General features: G+C 32.3%; 1 protein-coding gene across 1 annotated transcript in view; it reads right to left on the reverse strand.

The window, feature by feature from the left end:
• Window positions 1–13,673, reverse strand: part of LOC129224433 (ubiquitin carboxyl-terminal hydrolase isozyme L5-like) — a 61,065-nt gene extending 47,392 nt beyond the window's left edge. The window contains exons 1-5 of the mRNA XM_054858888.1: window positions 13,595–13,673; window positions 7,970–8,033; window positions 6,730–6,835; window positions 3,518–3,643; window positions 3,019–3,080 (exon numbers count right to left, since the gene is read on the reverse strand). Of these exons, the coding sequence (XP_054714863.1) occupies window positions 3,019–3,080; window positions 3,518–3,643; window positions 6,730–6,835; window positions 7,970–8,033; window positions 13,595–13,673 (437 nt within the window). The remainder of the gene's footprint in view (window positions 1–3,018; window positions 3,081–3,517; window positions 3,644–6,729; window positions 6,836–7,969; window positions 8,034–13,594) is intronic.
• Window positions 13,674–15,848: the final 2,175 nt, after the last annotated feature.

Here is a 15,848-nt window from a genome sequence, read left to right on the forward strand (position 1 = left end):
CTGCCCGGGACGTGCAGTCCTTAGGAAGGGGGCAATGTTACAAATCCTGTAAATAGTAATTATTGTAGCAACGTAACCTGTAAATAGTTTCCCGTAATGAATATACAACCCCTTTTCATATGGCTAAAGTATACGACCCCTATTTCCTTTTTGTTCATTGATAAAATTTGATAACGGTCTACTACTTTACAGAAGCGTGTGGAATGTTGTGGAAAATTCTTTTCGGTGTATATAAGCTGTTAGCGATGGATAAACTGGGAGTTTCGATTGAGGATTTCGAACTGAGAGTGTGTATTTGCTCTGTTTATAGCGAGGCATTTCGCTGTGTTGTTTTCGTATTTGGAAGTAAATACGTGTGTAAACGTTGAGTTTACGGTGTTGTGATAATTGCTTTATTGCTGATGAATAATTTAGCAGTTGTTGACGATCTCTCCTGTACATAGTGTAAATAAATTTCCTGTGCTTTTATCAAGAACTGTGTCTTCATTTCAAGAAAGTGGAAGTCGCACCGAATCCGTTACAATATTTATGAATGTTTTAAGCATAAATACTCTACTGAACATGCTAATAAAAAGTGAAACATAAATGCATAGCTTTCTTTTTTTTTTCATTTATGCTCTCACATGAACAAAAAAGTGTTGAGCAAAATTTTTATGAGTATAGTCAAAAAAATTTTTTTTTTTCTTTATTATTCAGTACCACATTAAAAGGGTTTTACTACATAATTTTTGTTGTATCCGAGAAGAATATCACTAACTATGAAAGGTAATTGTCACTTACGACCAAAACAACCTATTATTTGAAACCTTTATTTAAGAGAAAGTAACTACATTCACTAATTTAAAATAAAGAATTTTACAAAAATAGACACTCGCCTAGGTTAAACCAATTATTTACAAAACTACAGAAAGTTAAACAATATATTAAGCCACAAATCAAAGGGAAGGTTTTAAAAGTTTCATCATAATTTTTTCATTTTGAGCTCCACTACAGAAACAAACGCACATTCATTTCACAGTAATTTGTTTACCATTAACTAGATATATCAATTCTAGGGGTTGAAATGAGCATCTTTATTACACAATGCTGATAAAATTTCAGGACACTAAATATAAGACATCAACAAACACTATCACTGCTAATTTGAGCATATGCTTTATTATGAACTGCACTTCTTCCTTTCCACTCGAAGAAAAAGCTACTGTAGGTGCTCCCCACCCCACTTAAAAGAAAGTCAGGACTGATTACTAAGTTTGCTTTATCAGAAAATATATGTATATCTTTTCTTTTTTCTTCTTTTCAAAAGATCAAAAGAAAAAAGCCCTTTATTAATATAAAAGTCACATAGAAATTCTTGGGCACAAATTAAAAGACTTAACAAACATTACTTCTGAATTCTAGCTTTGTGCTCACTCCCCCTCCCCCCATACAATTTAAATTTTACAAAACATTGTCATAGGAGTGGAATACATTTCTATATTTTTAGAAATAAAAATTCACTTTCAATCAGAAATTTGCTTCATCAGAAATTCCTCTCCCCTACTCGCTGGAGCATGAACAAATGTTTTTCACTCTAGTTTAACCTTTATCTTTCTTTTTTTCCACCAAAAAGTTGGGATTCCAAATGCTATAAACACTACCAACTCTTCACCTGTCAATATGCAGCCATCATTCTTCGAAGGAAAAACTATATTTTTTCATGTAGACATAAAATCATGAAACAGTTTTTATTTAGTTTAAGAGAAAAAGACATTGGACATGTAAGCTCACTCAGGAAGAAGTTTTAAAAGAATTCACTCAAAAAAACGTTAAGTACCACGCTGGTCTCTTCAGATGGCGATTTTATAATTTTAAGAAACTAACTTTTAGACATTTCCTGTTCAAAATAAAATTAAATAAAGCACCTTTCATTTGTTAAGCTCGATAATAAAGCATAACATTGCATAGTTTACAAATTCTATTTCTTTAAAAAAAAAAAGCTAGAAACTCATTAATTTACTTTCAACCCTATTTACTGAAAGTATTATCTAATATTATCACTTCTCAGCTTTTTGGAGAAACATGCAATAGACTAAAGACTGATCCTTTCTCAAGAAATAGTAACATAAAATGCAAATTTACATGCATGCACAGACATGATTATGTTATGACAAAACTAGCTATAATCAACTCCGAGATGGTCAGAGTCCAGATGAGAGAGTCCAAGTCATCCATAATATTTGTATGTACTTATGTACAGACATGACAAAAAATACTAGTTAAAATTCATAGTCCAAAGTGATTAAAACAAATTTAGGGTAAAATTTGAGTATGACATTTTATCCTGAATAAAACACCTCATACAAACTACAAACAAGAAAAAAGTATAAAGACTCTATGGTCTTCATAGTTTATATTTATACATACACATTACACAGGCTGAAATTTGATCTAGTTTGTCAAATTGAATCATGATTATAAATACGTGTTTCTTACAAGCCGTTTTATTTTAAGTCAAAATTTTACTGGCGGAGTTCTTGATAGAGAGTGAGACTACAAAGAATCAGACTTTTAAAAAGAAATCTCACTCAAAAAATAATTTGATGCTGGACTTACACGCTATTTTCTCACATCTGTTAAGTTGAATAATAATATTAAAAAAAGAACTTTCTCAATTTTTAAAAATCTCACTTTAATTTCAACAGAGAGTGAGATTTTCTCATCCACATTTTTTCCTCTAATGGGAGCTCTGGCTCTTAGAGAAGTAATATTTTAATAAACTCATTTTAATACACACCAATTTCACAACTACCCTTTTTCTTCTTGAAATCTAGTTCTTTACCTGCAAGTCTGATATAAAACGCATGTTTGATACAAAGCTTGTATAAAAAATTTTGTTTCACTAAAAAAAACATTTTTATGATAGGAATTTTTGTAAAATTCTGTAAAATATAACAAATTGCAAAAACATTTAAAAACAAGCAAGAAAACACAACAAGAAATGGAAACATTTTTATTCCTAAGGCAAAAAAGTATTACCTAGCAAAACTATTATGAACTTCTCTGATTATTTCTGAATTACTTAATGTAAGACCTTTCATCTGAAAGAAAGAAAAAATATTTGAAGCCCAAAAGGGTTCTTGATTTACATAGAAATATTTTACATTACAACAGAAATGAATTTTCACTATGGTGCATATGGCATATAATAATAAAATAAAATTCATTCAAAAATAACTACAATAGCATTTTGAGAGCAAGATTTATCCATAATTATTAAAGTCAAAATGAGTAGCTCACAAAAAGCTGAAACTTTATTCGCAGAATTCTGCTAATTAACAGAAAATGCTTTTATTTTTGAGTTTTAGGATAAAAAACATGTTTCAAACAGAACAATGTAGGGAAAAACGGGAAAGAGGGGGGGGGGGGGAGGGGTAATGCTAAATAAATGCAGCAAGAATATCAGGACTGGAACATTAAGCAGTCACAAAAGCTTAATAAGGTTTAAGTAAATAATGCTTTTATCATAGCAACTTACGGTGGCATCAAATGTTTGACAGAATTCTTTAAATGAAGACAGATTACTTCCCAATTTCATATCCTGATGCTTGCAATTTAAAAGTACACTTAAAATGGCTTGAGTTGCACAAGCATTGTTTATCACCTACAGAGAATTAAATTGATTTATAGACATATGTAATCTTGTGAGTAATAAACAAAATTAGTGAAATTATTAACATGAACTATTTGGTCAGGCAATAAAAAATTTAACACATTTCGAAAAATATTTGAAAATCACAATAGCGATAGCATAAAATGTTAATAGACATGGGTTACCTCACATGAATGCTTGTTTGATTGTTTTATATTTTGAAAATTGAACGCATCATACTACAGAGAAGCACCGTTTATACATTTTTGAAGAGACTGTATGCAAAACGAATACAAAAGAAAAACGTATAATAGGTATAGGTTAATGTGTATTAGACTTAGTAGGGACCAATTTTAAAAACGTATAATTGATAAAAACGTATAAAAGAGAAACGTGTAAACGGTGCTTCACTGTATGTGCATCACATGAACTAAGCACAGAATTTACCCGATTTAAAGAAAATTCTAGCTTAATATTTTTTCTAATAATGAGTAGCTGGACTTCCTTTTTTTAAACAATATTTAAAGCAAAAATACTAATAAAAAAAAACATGCATTTTTGGAACTAATTGAGAAAAGAAAACGACTTTGAAATTTTTGAATGATAATTTAAGTTTTATGATAATAATATACAACATTATTATATAGATTTATGATATTATAAATATTGTACATTTAATAACATTCCTTTGAGTTATAAATGGAACTGAAGTTATTAGTCTTGGTAGTGTTGTGAACTTTCTTTCAAAACTCTAGCAACTCTTATGAAAAGAAGTTTTTATATAAGAGAGTTATTAACAATTTTTTAAAGATATTTTTAAATGAACTTTTCAGAGAAAAATATTATCAAATACTCATTAATATCTATATTTATGCATTAGGAATATTGCAGTAAATACGAATTGATTTGATTACACCCCTTTAGCTTTAGAATACTTTTAGACAGTTAAAGACAGTCTCGGACACTTTGTCCAAAACCCAACCCTGTTTCCAGCAGATGAACTCTTAAGTGAAGTGCAATTATGATTCTTACTCCCAGGCATGGGCAGTGCCATAGAATATCACAATTGAATATCACAAAATATATAGTAGCACTGCATTTTCTTCATAGAGATTGTTTCTGGCAGAAGTTCCCTTTAAGAGAGCAAAACATTTTACACTGTTCTTTGGCAGGGAAAACAAAAATTCAGCTTTCTTTTTAACTGTTATTTTGTCTCCTACAACATACATGCTTTACTGTTCCCCTATGAGTGAAAATAGTCACTGGTTCAGTTCACCAAAAAAGTGGACAAATTATTCATCAGCTGTCATTTTTCTCATGAAAAACATTGAAATCAGAAGAAAATATTGACACCTTTTGTCTTCAATTGAAAAACACCCATTTCATCGCAAAGTTCATACAACCTTTTAAAAACTTTTGTTCTGAATATCCAACATATTCAGAGAAAAGTAATGATTTGTGTTGCATACCCATGTCTTCATAAATCTTGTTAAATAGTCTTGATTAGAGAAAACGAGATTTTACAAGATAAACTAAATGATATACTTCCGAAGCTTCATCAAGAGCTTTCTTCAAGTCAGATGGTATTTACTTGATTATGACATGGTGATGCAAAACACTGTGACGACTACTACTTCAATCTGGAGCGACATTTTAGATCCTTGATATGGATTATTTTATTTTTCTTGAAACTAGTGGAAAATAAATTTATGCAATGGCTGACTCGCGAAGGAACCCTTCTTATACTTCGGGGGAACCCAAGGGTTCCACGAACACACTTTGGGAAAGGCTGGTCTAGGTTATATAGCTGGGAAGGTTTACAGACCATTTTGAAAAAACAGTGGGATAAACGACAGAGCTGGTGGATTACTTAATGCTTAAAAGCAACTGTTAACGTAATTTTATGTTGTGATGAATTACTATAAATAAAAAATAAACTCGTATATGCTTTTTTAACGGGTGTATACAAATTTTAGTTAAAGAAAAATTATTTCACATCAGAGGAGGGTAGATTTTTATTTATTTAATGTACTTCCTTCAAATGCTTAGCACGGGCATCACTGTGCATGGGACATACACACACACCTGATGGCCCAGGTCCAAGCCTGAAGGGGGCCTGAGATTTTTAAAAAGGTTGATGAAACATATGTAGGACGTAAGGGGACGTAATAGGGAAAGGGGGGTAAAAGTCATTTGTGATGGGCCCCAAAATTTCAGTGCATGCCCCCGGTCGTCGTGCGGGAACTGTTAGTGAGTACATAAATACACTTAAAATGTACAGTACAATGCAAAATTGAAACAATATAACTTTCAAATTCAAACAAATAAACAACCTAACGTTCAATTTAATTATATAACAATAAAATTCTTTTATAACTATTTTAATTTCTGTGACCCAAATTTAAAAGGACTTAAATTTCAAATGAACCCAAGTTGAATAATACTTAGTAGCAACCCTAACAATGTCTTAAATGCTTGCAAGGCATTCAACTCATTCCATATTCAAATCCAGTGATACACTGAGAGAGGGAGAGAGAGAGAGAGAGAGATGTAATGAAAGACAAAACACCATTTTGGGATGGTTTTAATTCTACTTTAAAGACTTTTGGTATTCACGCAAATCGCAGCTCTTAGTCCATTTTTTTTCAACAGAAAAAAAAAAACTTTGAGCTGCTCAAATCCTCATAAATATCTTGTTTAACAATTTTAGAATTTGATAAAAAAATAATCTTGCATTATGTTCTTGAAAGCATAAATGTCCATGCATTTATTTTTCTAAATTTGAACTCTAAACAGCAAGACTTAAACTTTAATCAACACCAATGTTTTTCAAAACCAGACAAAAGAAATGAGAATACAAAACAAAATAAACCATTTAGCTACTTAATCTTTCAAAAACGAAAAGAAAAAACATTAAACAAAAATATAATAGTTAAGTGATTTTATTTTATGTTTTAACCAATATGTATATTGTTTCACTTCTTGTTACTCACTCCTATCTCCTTGTGACAAACAATTCCCAATTCCATGACCGATTCTCCCTCAAAGCGTGACATGAATTATGAACTGCACTTTTATTATCCAACTAATATAAATACCTGCTTTGCAAAAAAGATCTTATCTAGACGGCTGTCTTGTACGATTGTTCCAGCTGGCTCATCACCTTGAAACCACTTGAACAGAAAGATTAATCCATGAACAGGTCTAAAATGATAAAAAAATAGTTAGATTTCATGATGCATGCTAGTAAAATTGAACAAAGCGAGGTGTAAAAGAGTTTAAAACTAGTGGTTTGGGACACAATGAAAGTGCAAGTAAATTTCACTTGATGATGTTTTTTTAAATACAGGTGAGAAATTGAGCTTCAAATACTGTGTATTGTTTTCAGGAGAAAAGCTTGTTCTACAATGTACAAACAACGCCTGCCATGGAAATGGATCTGCAGTGGTTAGCATCTGTTATTAGTAAGAACTAATTTCTTATTCTTCAAAAAGATTAGTTTGCAAACTAAATATATGAAACATAAAAATCTTTTGCTCTGTAAAGAAACAAAAAATAAACCAACTTGTTACTAAATGGATAGAATAGTGGACTTCGTGATTTCTCTTTTAAACTTCCTTTTGAAAACTAGGTTAAATGGTCATTAGGTCATTAGGATAGCTAATATTATTAAAATTAGATTATGTTTGTATTGTGTCAGAAGAACAACAGGAATGGATGATCGAACCAAGCATCAATAAAATTTGTAATTTTTCAGGCACCATGTTTAGGCAATTTTCGATTTCTTATGACTTTAATTAGCAGTGACATTAATTGAAACATTGATTTTCAAGGGTGTTTCATTTGCTTCAAAATTTTTGATGCACTGCTTGCTGGCATCCAGTTAGAAATTGCTTGCAAAAAAGCAAACTTGTAGAAAACTCGACCTTGGCGCTAAAATTCCTGGTTCAAGCGGTTAGTTCCACACATTAATTAATGTGCTGCTGATTCAGGGGTGTGCAAGTTGTGAGGTCACAGCACAGGTGCCGGTGAACTTTTAACGGTTTTTTTTAGTGCATTTCCTTTTTTTTTTGGAGGGTATTTGTGATATTTGATAAATTGCTACATTACTCTTGAGGGGGATGGGCAGTGCTGTGCTGATAAATTAACGTTCTGCCTCATTCAGCAAGAAAGGGGTGAAGCCTCCAAAGTAAAATGCCGATGTACGATGTACAACAGACCGCCCCAGGCCGGTTGGCCGAGCCAGCCACGGCGGCTTATCTAGCCACAGCGGCGGCTAGTAGCAAGGAAAATGTTAAGAATTAGGTCAGTTCATTGATTTAAAAAATTTATACATACTTAATTCTTTCAAAACTTTCAGGATCCAGGCTGTACAGTTCTTCTACTTGTACACCTTGAACACCTATTTAGAAAAACACAAAAGTAAAACTTTGTTGCAGCACATTGATTTAAATTTCAGGTAATCAAAAAGGAGAGAAAAAAAAAGTGCTACAAGACTACACCTGCACTGTGGAATTTCGACTATTATGGAGGATGAATTCTAAGACATATGGCCCTTTTAATATTTCATGGGGTCCAACACAAACTGGTCTACTGCATCCAGCCAATACCAAAGTTTTGAACAATACACTTTGAATTAAATTTAGCCTTTTATGATTTGTAGGATTTTGATAAATTTTGTGTTTACGTCAGTGCTCAATCTTCGCTTTTTCTGAATCAGGGCAAAGGCTTTAAACTGCCGCTTTAATCTATCTTCTTTCAAGTTATACATCTAGTATCAAGGGGAAAAGAAAAGTAGAGTTAATATTTATTCCACTGGAAGTTGCTGCCTGGGACAAAGACCTCCGCTTTTTTCGACCTAGATCTGGTCAGGGCTGTCCGAAGAGGGGGGCGAGCAGGGCCAATGTATGTGGGCGTGGTTTTGTTGTTTTTTTGGTAAAGGATGGACTTAGTAGATATCCTTTTACCCCCCCCCCCTATCCCTGAAAATATTGAAATGAAGGGCTTGCTGAGAAATACACACGACTGTTTAAAGTAAGTTTTTGTTGCATTCAATTTTCTATTTGTTTTATTTTAGGCTTGAATATAATATTTTTTTTTTTTTTGGAATGGTGCCTCAAAATATTTTTAAATGGTGCGATTCTGTAATAAAGTCTTATTATAAATAATAGAAATGTGACAAGAGGGTCATTCCATGTCAGTTCAACCACACCCCAACACCCACCATCTTAGATTTCAATGAAACTTTGTATACTTCTATGTTTCATAGTCCTATGTAACCTCCTAAAGTATTTCTTCTCTATTTTAAATTGTTTTTATTTTATGACCCTTCAAAGTTTTGAGATTTTGCGTTAGTTGTCATTCACAGTTCTCTCAGAATTAACTGCAGCCGTTTGCAAAAAAAATTATTTCTCAACAACTAAAGATAAAAAGTTTTTGAAAATTTTCACATTATACATTAAGACTTCAAGCATTTTAGAAAAAAATGTATCAAAGATCTGAATTTATATTCAGCAATTGAAAAAAATTAACAAACTGAAAATTGTAAAATTTTTTCAATAAAAAAATGATTTTCAAAATTTTAATTTTTTGGAATGAGGGTCTAAATTAAAATAATTTATGTATTTTTTTAAATGATCAGTAACATGTGTGCTAACATATAAAATGAGAATCTTTAGGGGACTTTGAGGGATTCTGCCCCCTTGCCCCCCTTATTTTGATAAAAGAAAAAAAATCGATCACAATCTTACAAACTTAGCTAATTACTAATATCATAAAAAAAAATTTGAATAATGACATACATTGGTGTGTGAACCCAAATTTAAACATTAATACTCAAGATTTTTTTGAATTGAAAGTAGTTAATTAAATAAATTAATAATAAACAATAAAAACAGGTTATCGCGAAATTCGAAATTTTCCTACAACAATTTATGCATACTAAAAATTAATTGTTTAGTATGCATTAAGACAACATAGAAATTAAAAGAGAAATCATCTAATTCTAATTTATAACCAGACAATTAATACAAAGTATCACAAATCCTATAAATACCAGCTCATAGTTCTTAAATTCCTTCTACCTTATGTCTGTTTTCCTACTAAGAAGATTAGAAAATATGTATGTCATTCTAATTATTGTGTTGTGTGTAATCAGATCTAGGCCAAATACAAGTAAAAATTTGATATCTGTCCAGTAATGATTTCTCTTAACCAACTGGGCAAAGAACAGACTAAAAGACAAATTCGAAGCTAGACACTTCTAGTTCGCAGAGCTTTTAACTTGTTTCATTAATCTAATGCAATATCAAACTGAAACATGGATTTGTTTTCCGCTTATCAAACAGATTAGCCCAGAAAAGTTCAATTTCCCGTGCCCCCTCCAAAAGATTTTTCTGTATCCACCCCTGAATTGCGATATGTTGTTTAAAGCCACTTTTTATTTTATACAAATGATTTATAAACATTCTACTCTCAATATTCCTGTTTAAAATACAGTGAAACTTCAGTAACTGGACACACTGATAACCCCTGTAACTGGACATTTATTTTTCTTAGAGTTGGCCCAATGCCAAATTCAATGACTGAAAATCTATCTAGCTTGACACACATTTGCGAGAACCCCCTATCAGTCCACACCCAATTGCTATTCTAGTTCAATTTTTGCTACCAACATTCTTTCATATTAACTTTTTCTCAGAGTTTTAGGAAATCTCTTTTAGAGAATTCTATCTTTTATCCAGGGAAGTACGCAACCACTCTGTGCTGTTAGTGCAATTCTAAAAGGATAGGATAAAATATACCAAACTGTAGAGAAAGAAGGCACCATTCTACCTGTATTCTAAATAAGTGTGAGCAGGACTTTATCTTTAACAGACATGACTAACAAGAAGCTTTTATCTCTTTTCAACAATTAGGTATTTATGCTTCACAATATATTCAAATATATTATTGATTTTACTATATACTTTTCAAAGAAAGAAAACGAAAAGAATAGAAAATTCCTTTACTGGAATTAGTTTTCATAATGTGAATATTAAGCATCAGTAAGTAAGTTGTACACACAGAAACTCTTTAGGAATTAAAATTTTAGAACCCCAGTAAGTTGACGTCCACTTAAGTCGAAATTTTTTCATGTTTCCTTGGTTTGTTGAGTTATGGAGGTTCTGTTGTAGTTTGAATTGGCACATTTTATATTAATTTCTTTTCTCTATTCTATTTATTGCACTTAATTGCATTGCACTAGTGTACACTCCCAAAAGCAGTTGAGGAAAAGATGCAAGTTATGTTGGGGGGGGGGGAGGAATCCGGACAAATATTGTTTTTTTCCCTTGCAAATACTAATTTAGTTTCTTATTCTCATTAAAAAATATACAAAAATCCATTGAATATGAGAGCTGCAATTTATTTCCTCATTTGCTATGAAGGGAGGGGGGAAGGTAATTTGCTTTATTTAGAACATATTATTACTAAGCAATTAAGCTATCAACTTTTAAGGGGTGTTAACTATTTTCAAGAAATGAAAAGGATGAATTTGTTGCTGTACAGCAGTAACACTAAAATGAAAAACAGTTCCACTATACTTAAAATACACCGCCAGCTCAGTTATTCCATTTGAGGACTGCAGTTTCGTGCTTTTTAGCACTCATCAGCCCGGAATAGGAATCACATGAGCTGGAGGCGAAAAATCTCTTAAGGGAGCCAAGAGAGCCAAACAAACTGGTAGCTAATACAGAATTAGCAAGCCAGGAGAATTAGGGCGGTAACTTACTACAAGATACAGTTCCACTATAGCAATTTTTCTCAAACATAAGGGTTTAGGTGGGAGGGGGGGGGGGATCCTGAAAGTGCTAGAAACTGCATGATTATAAATTGGTGTTAAGAGTTAATTTTTGTTTTCCGTTGTCTTAACTAAAATGCAGTAATCTGTATGCAGATATTATTGTCTGTAACTTTTAAATTTCATGATATCTTATTTTCAGAATGTCTATATTTTAAACAATTTTTAACTATTTCAAATTTAAAAAAAAGCTTAAATATTAAATTTATTTGTCTGACTTCAATATTAAACACTTTATATATATTTTAAAAAAAAAATAATTGTTGGGAACTCTGTTTTCAAAGACATAGAAGAGCTTTTCTCTGATGCTTTCATTTCTTCTGAAGGGGGGGGGGGGGTGCAGAATCCCTAAAAGACCCATAACTTTTTTCATAGGGGAAGTTAGGACTCATACTCATGATCATTTTTCATTGTTAAACATGATTTTTAAAACTGACCCTGATGTTAAAAATTTGACAATGGCTTTTTTCACCAAAAAAAAAATCAAAATTTTTCTTTTTCCAATTTTTTAAAAATTCTTAGTATAAACCAAGATTATTATGATATTTTTAATAAAAATATTCAAAATCTTAGCATTTTTTATGAAAATTTCCAAAAAGGTAAGTTTATTAGTTGCTAAGAAACAATTTTTTCCCATTAAATAACAGTTCAGTTTGAATGTCTTAAAAATGACAAAAAATGCAAAATCAAAAAATTTGATAAGTCTATAATATCAAAATACATTGAGATTGAAAGAAAAAAAAACTAAGGGGTTGCTTTTTACCACAAAATAAGGAAGTATACCAAGTTTCATCAAAATCTGAGGTGGTACATGTTAAAATCCCATTTTTACGGTAGATTTGGGGTGGAACTACCCCATATTTTAAGTTATTTCAAATGAAAAAGAAGCTTAGATTTTTTTTACATTTGAGTCCAATGTTCAACACACTGTATATTTGAATTTTTGTCGTAATTGCTGACAATTCAGTTTTTAAGAATATGGAAGAGATTGTCTGTATGATGTTTCCTGCTTTTTTTTTTCAGAATGGAGGGGGGGGGGGGACAGAATCCCTCAAAGTCCCCTAATGTTTTTTATTGGATAAGTTAGAATACATATTCATGATCATTTTTTTTTTAAAATTATGATTTTTAAAGCTGACCCTCTTGTTGAAATTCAGAATTATGTCAGCACCTGTTTTTGACAAAAAAAATTTAAAATTTTCACTTTTCTAATTTTTTAAAAATTTCTTATGTAAACTAAAACTATTAAGATATTTTTTATCAACATGTTCAAAGTCTTTACATTTTATGCAAAAATTTTCAGAAAGATTATAGCATTACTTACCAAGAAACAATTTTTTTAATAAACAACATCTTCTCAGTTTGAGTGTCTCAAAAATGATAAAAAATGAAAAATCGCCGAATTTCAAAAGGCTATAAAATCAAAACGAATTGATATTGAAAGAAAAAAAAATTAGGGGGTTGCTTATAACCATAAAGGGATGAAGTATACCAAGTTTTATCAAATTCCGAGACGGTGGGTGTTAAAATCCCATTTTTGTGGTTGATTTGACGTGGAATGACCCAAGACTTAATTAAAAATCAGGCATATCACTCTGATATGCTAGTTCTATTCAAACACTTACACTGAACAAAACAAAATCTTAAATCATAATCCAAAATGACAGACATGTTAGACTCACGAGGTTCAGATGGGAGATATACCAAAAATGGATATGAATCTAATAGTGTAGTAGCTAAGAAATACGTACAGTATTTCATGTTGGTACTGAGGCCGCAACAGCTAGGAGGTTAAATGGAATTTTTCTGGTTTACTCGCATTCAAGAAGCAAACAGTCTGTCACAATACGGCCCGTTTAGGATCGTCACTAAACAAACAAACGACCGGCATTTTATTTGGATCATTCAAGTTAAAATTCATCCCTAAATGAAGCATAATTGTGCTCAGATGTTCCAGTAGTGCAGTCTCAAAGTCTATTTATATGTTAAAATATTTGAAGCCTATAATACCACCAAACATGCATAGCTAAACAAAGAGTAGATAGTACACGGAATTTCAGCTACGAGATAGTCGCGGCGAGCAATGAACTTGCTTTTTTTAATCAAACAGGAAAATGATTTACCAAATCCTTTAATGAGCTCGGTAAAAACTCCAGGATCACTTTCAATTAAACACCATTCGCCAGCAGGATTAGACGACATTTTTGAATTTTAAGCTATTTAATTGTACGCAGATCCGCGGATACAGTTAAATTACGAAAAAAATAATGGAGTCCACTTCGCGGTTGCAGTTGAAAAACTATTCCCGCGTCATCGGAAAAAAGATTGCAGGGCTTCGCAACGGAGTGTATGATTAAAAACGTCACTTCCGTCTTTCTGGTTCAGTGAGCATTATCGTGGCAGTACTTTCCCATGTTATTAGTGTTGCCAGGTGGGCGGTTTTCCCGCCCAATTGGGCTGGTTTTTAGAAATAACGGCGGGTAAACTTTGCCGTCGGCGGGCTGCGGTTTTTTGGGCGGGTTGAAATTTCGCGTGTTGATGACTTAGCTTTTTTGAGCAATCACGATTGCTTATTGTTCTCACTTGACAGTGCTTGATGTTCCGGTTCCTTTTTCAGCTTGGACCAGGGGCCTTTGCAGCACCACCGTCCACCGGCGGCGGCGCGGCTGGTCCTGAGCACTGTCCCCCGGAATCCACTTCTACTGGGTGGTGGCGTCCATGTCCTACACACGCATGCTCATACACACTCGCCTACCCGCGCAAGCCTTTACACACATACACTAGAGTCCCTATATGAAAACGTAGTTTTCAGAGTTGCGACAACAGCTACGCTCGGAAAACGCAACCGGTTACAGGGGGAAGATAGGGTTGCCGCCGAGCTGCAAGATTGGCTCCTTGTTCGCTTTCGAGTTTCGTTACAAAAAATAGTCACAAGCGGGAGCGGGAAGGGTGGCTGAAACGGGTTCTGAAGGATGTAAAAGCACGCGGATTCGAAATTGCATGCAGTCAATAAATGAAACGCTCGATTTTGATTCAAACATTAAAAAAGGGCAAAATGGCCTTGTGTTAGCAAAATTAAGAGCAGATTTTTTTTCTTAAACCTTATTCTCTTAATACGATCAATTTTAAATTAATCAAAAGATTACGAGACAACGAAAATTATATTATAATTTTAATTGATTCAAAATGAATGAAAGAATAAAAACTGATTAAGAAAATAAAAATAAATAAATAAGCAACAAATAACGAACATAAAAAATTGCTTGTTTTTGCTACATTAAATTAAGCTTTATAAAGATTTTTGAACATAGAAATATTTCTTGTATTGATATCAAAAGCATTGCTTATTTTTTTTCTATAAAAGGAAAAATATACACTTTTCTGATTTAAATGGAACAAAGTTTAGCATTAGCTTAAAAATTCCGAAAGGAAATATATGCCTAGGATGCCCACCTACGGGGGGGGGGGGGTGCTGTTAGGGGTGTGGCACCCATGTATATGCAAAGGAAAGTTTGAAAGAGTAATAAAAGAAATATGTAGAAGCTTAAAACAAGGTATCCTATCCAGGCCAGGATCTATACATTTTAGGCCTCCCTGCAACAAAATCTGTATAGCCCCTCCCCAGAGGCCATCAGTGTATATTTGTAATGGTAAATAAGTCTTAGTGCTAGGTTTTTTCAATTTTTTTCTTTAGTTTCAGTGGCCGTTGGACCCCTTAAGACGTGGGGCACCCCACACTGCGGGGATCCTATCTCGCCCCAACCCACTCCAAAAAAAAAAAAAAAAAGAGATTAAGAACCTCTGAATATTTTAATGGTTTAGTGGGCACACCTAGTTAATAGATTAATTTGTATAAAATTGAAAACTGAAATTATATTAATCAGACGTCATTTTCATTTGAAACTAGATGCAGATAGAAATATTCAGAAATAAATTGGGAAGTTAAGGGGGGGGGGGGGTGTATTTTGACATATTTTTTCAACATTCTTATATGCATAAGAAACAGATGTCTCCATTATTTTATATTTATTTCTTGAAAGTACACTATCTATTATTTAAAATTTTCAACAACATTTTTGTACCAAAACAATACTAGAATGAAAGGTAATTAGATAGTAAACATTTTTTTAATGAAACAAAATTAAAACAATTCAGAGCACCAAAAAAGGACTTGTACTTATTTTGAATTTTTATGACAAAGCAAAAATTAAAAATTGAAAACAATTTAGCATGAGGAAAACTCATTTATTTCATGCAAGTTTTCAGATCAATAGCATGATCTTATTGTTGTAATCTTGTTGTTGTTGTAAACAACATAGATCTCTGTTGTTCAATTTACTTTTTGGTGTTATTCTATCTATAAACTTTATTTAAAAC

Source organism: Uloborus diversus, chromosome 6 (assembly GCF_026930045.1).
Source record: "Uloborus diversus isolate 005 chromosome 6, Udiv.v.3.1, whole genome shotgun sequence".
Classification (NCBI taxonomy): domain Eukaryota; kingdom Metazoa; phylum Arthropoda; class Arachnida; order Araneae; family Uloboridae; genus Uloborus; species Uloborus diversus.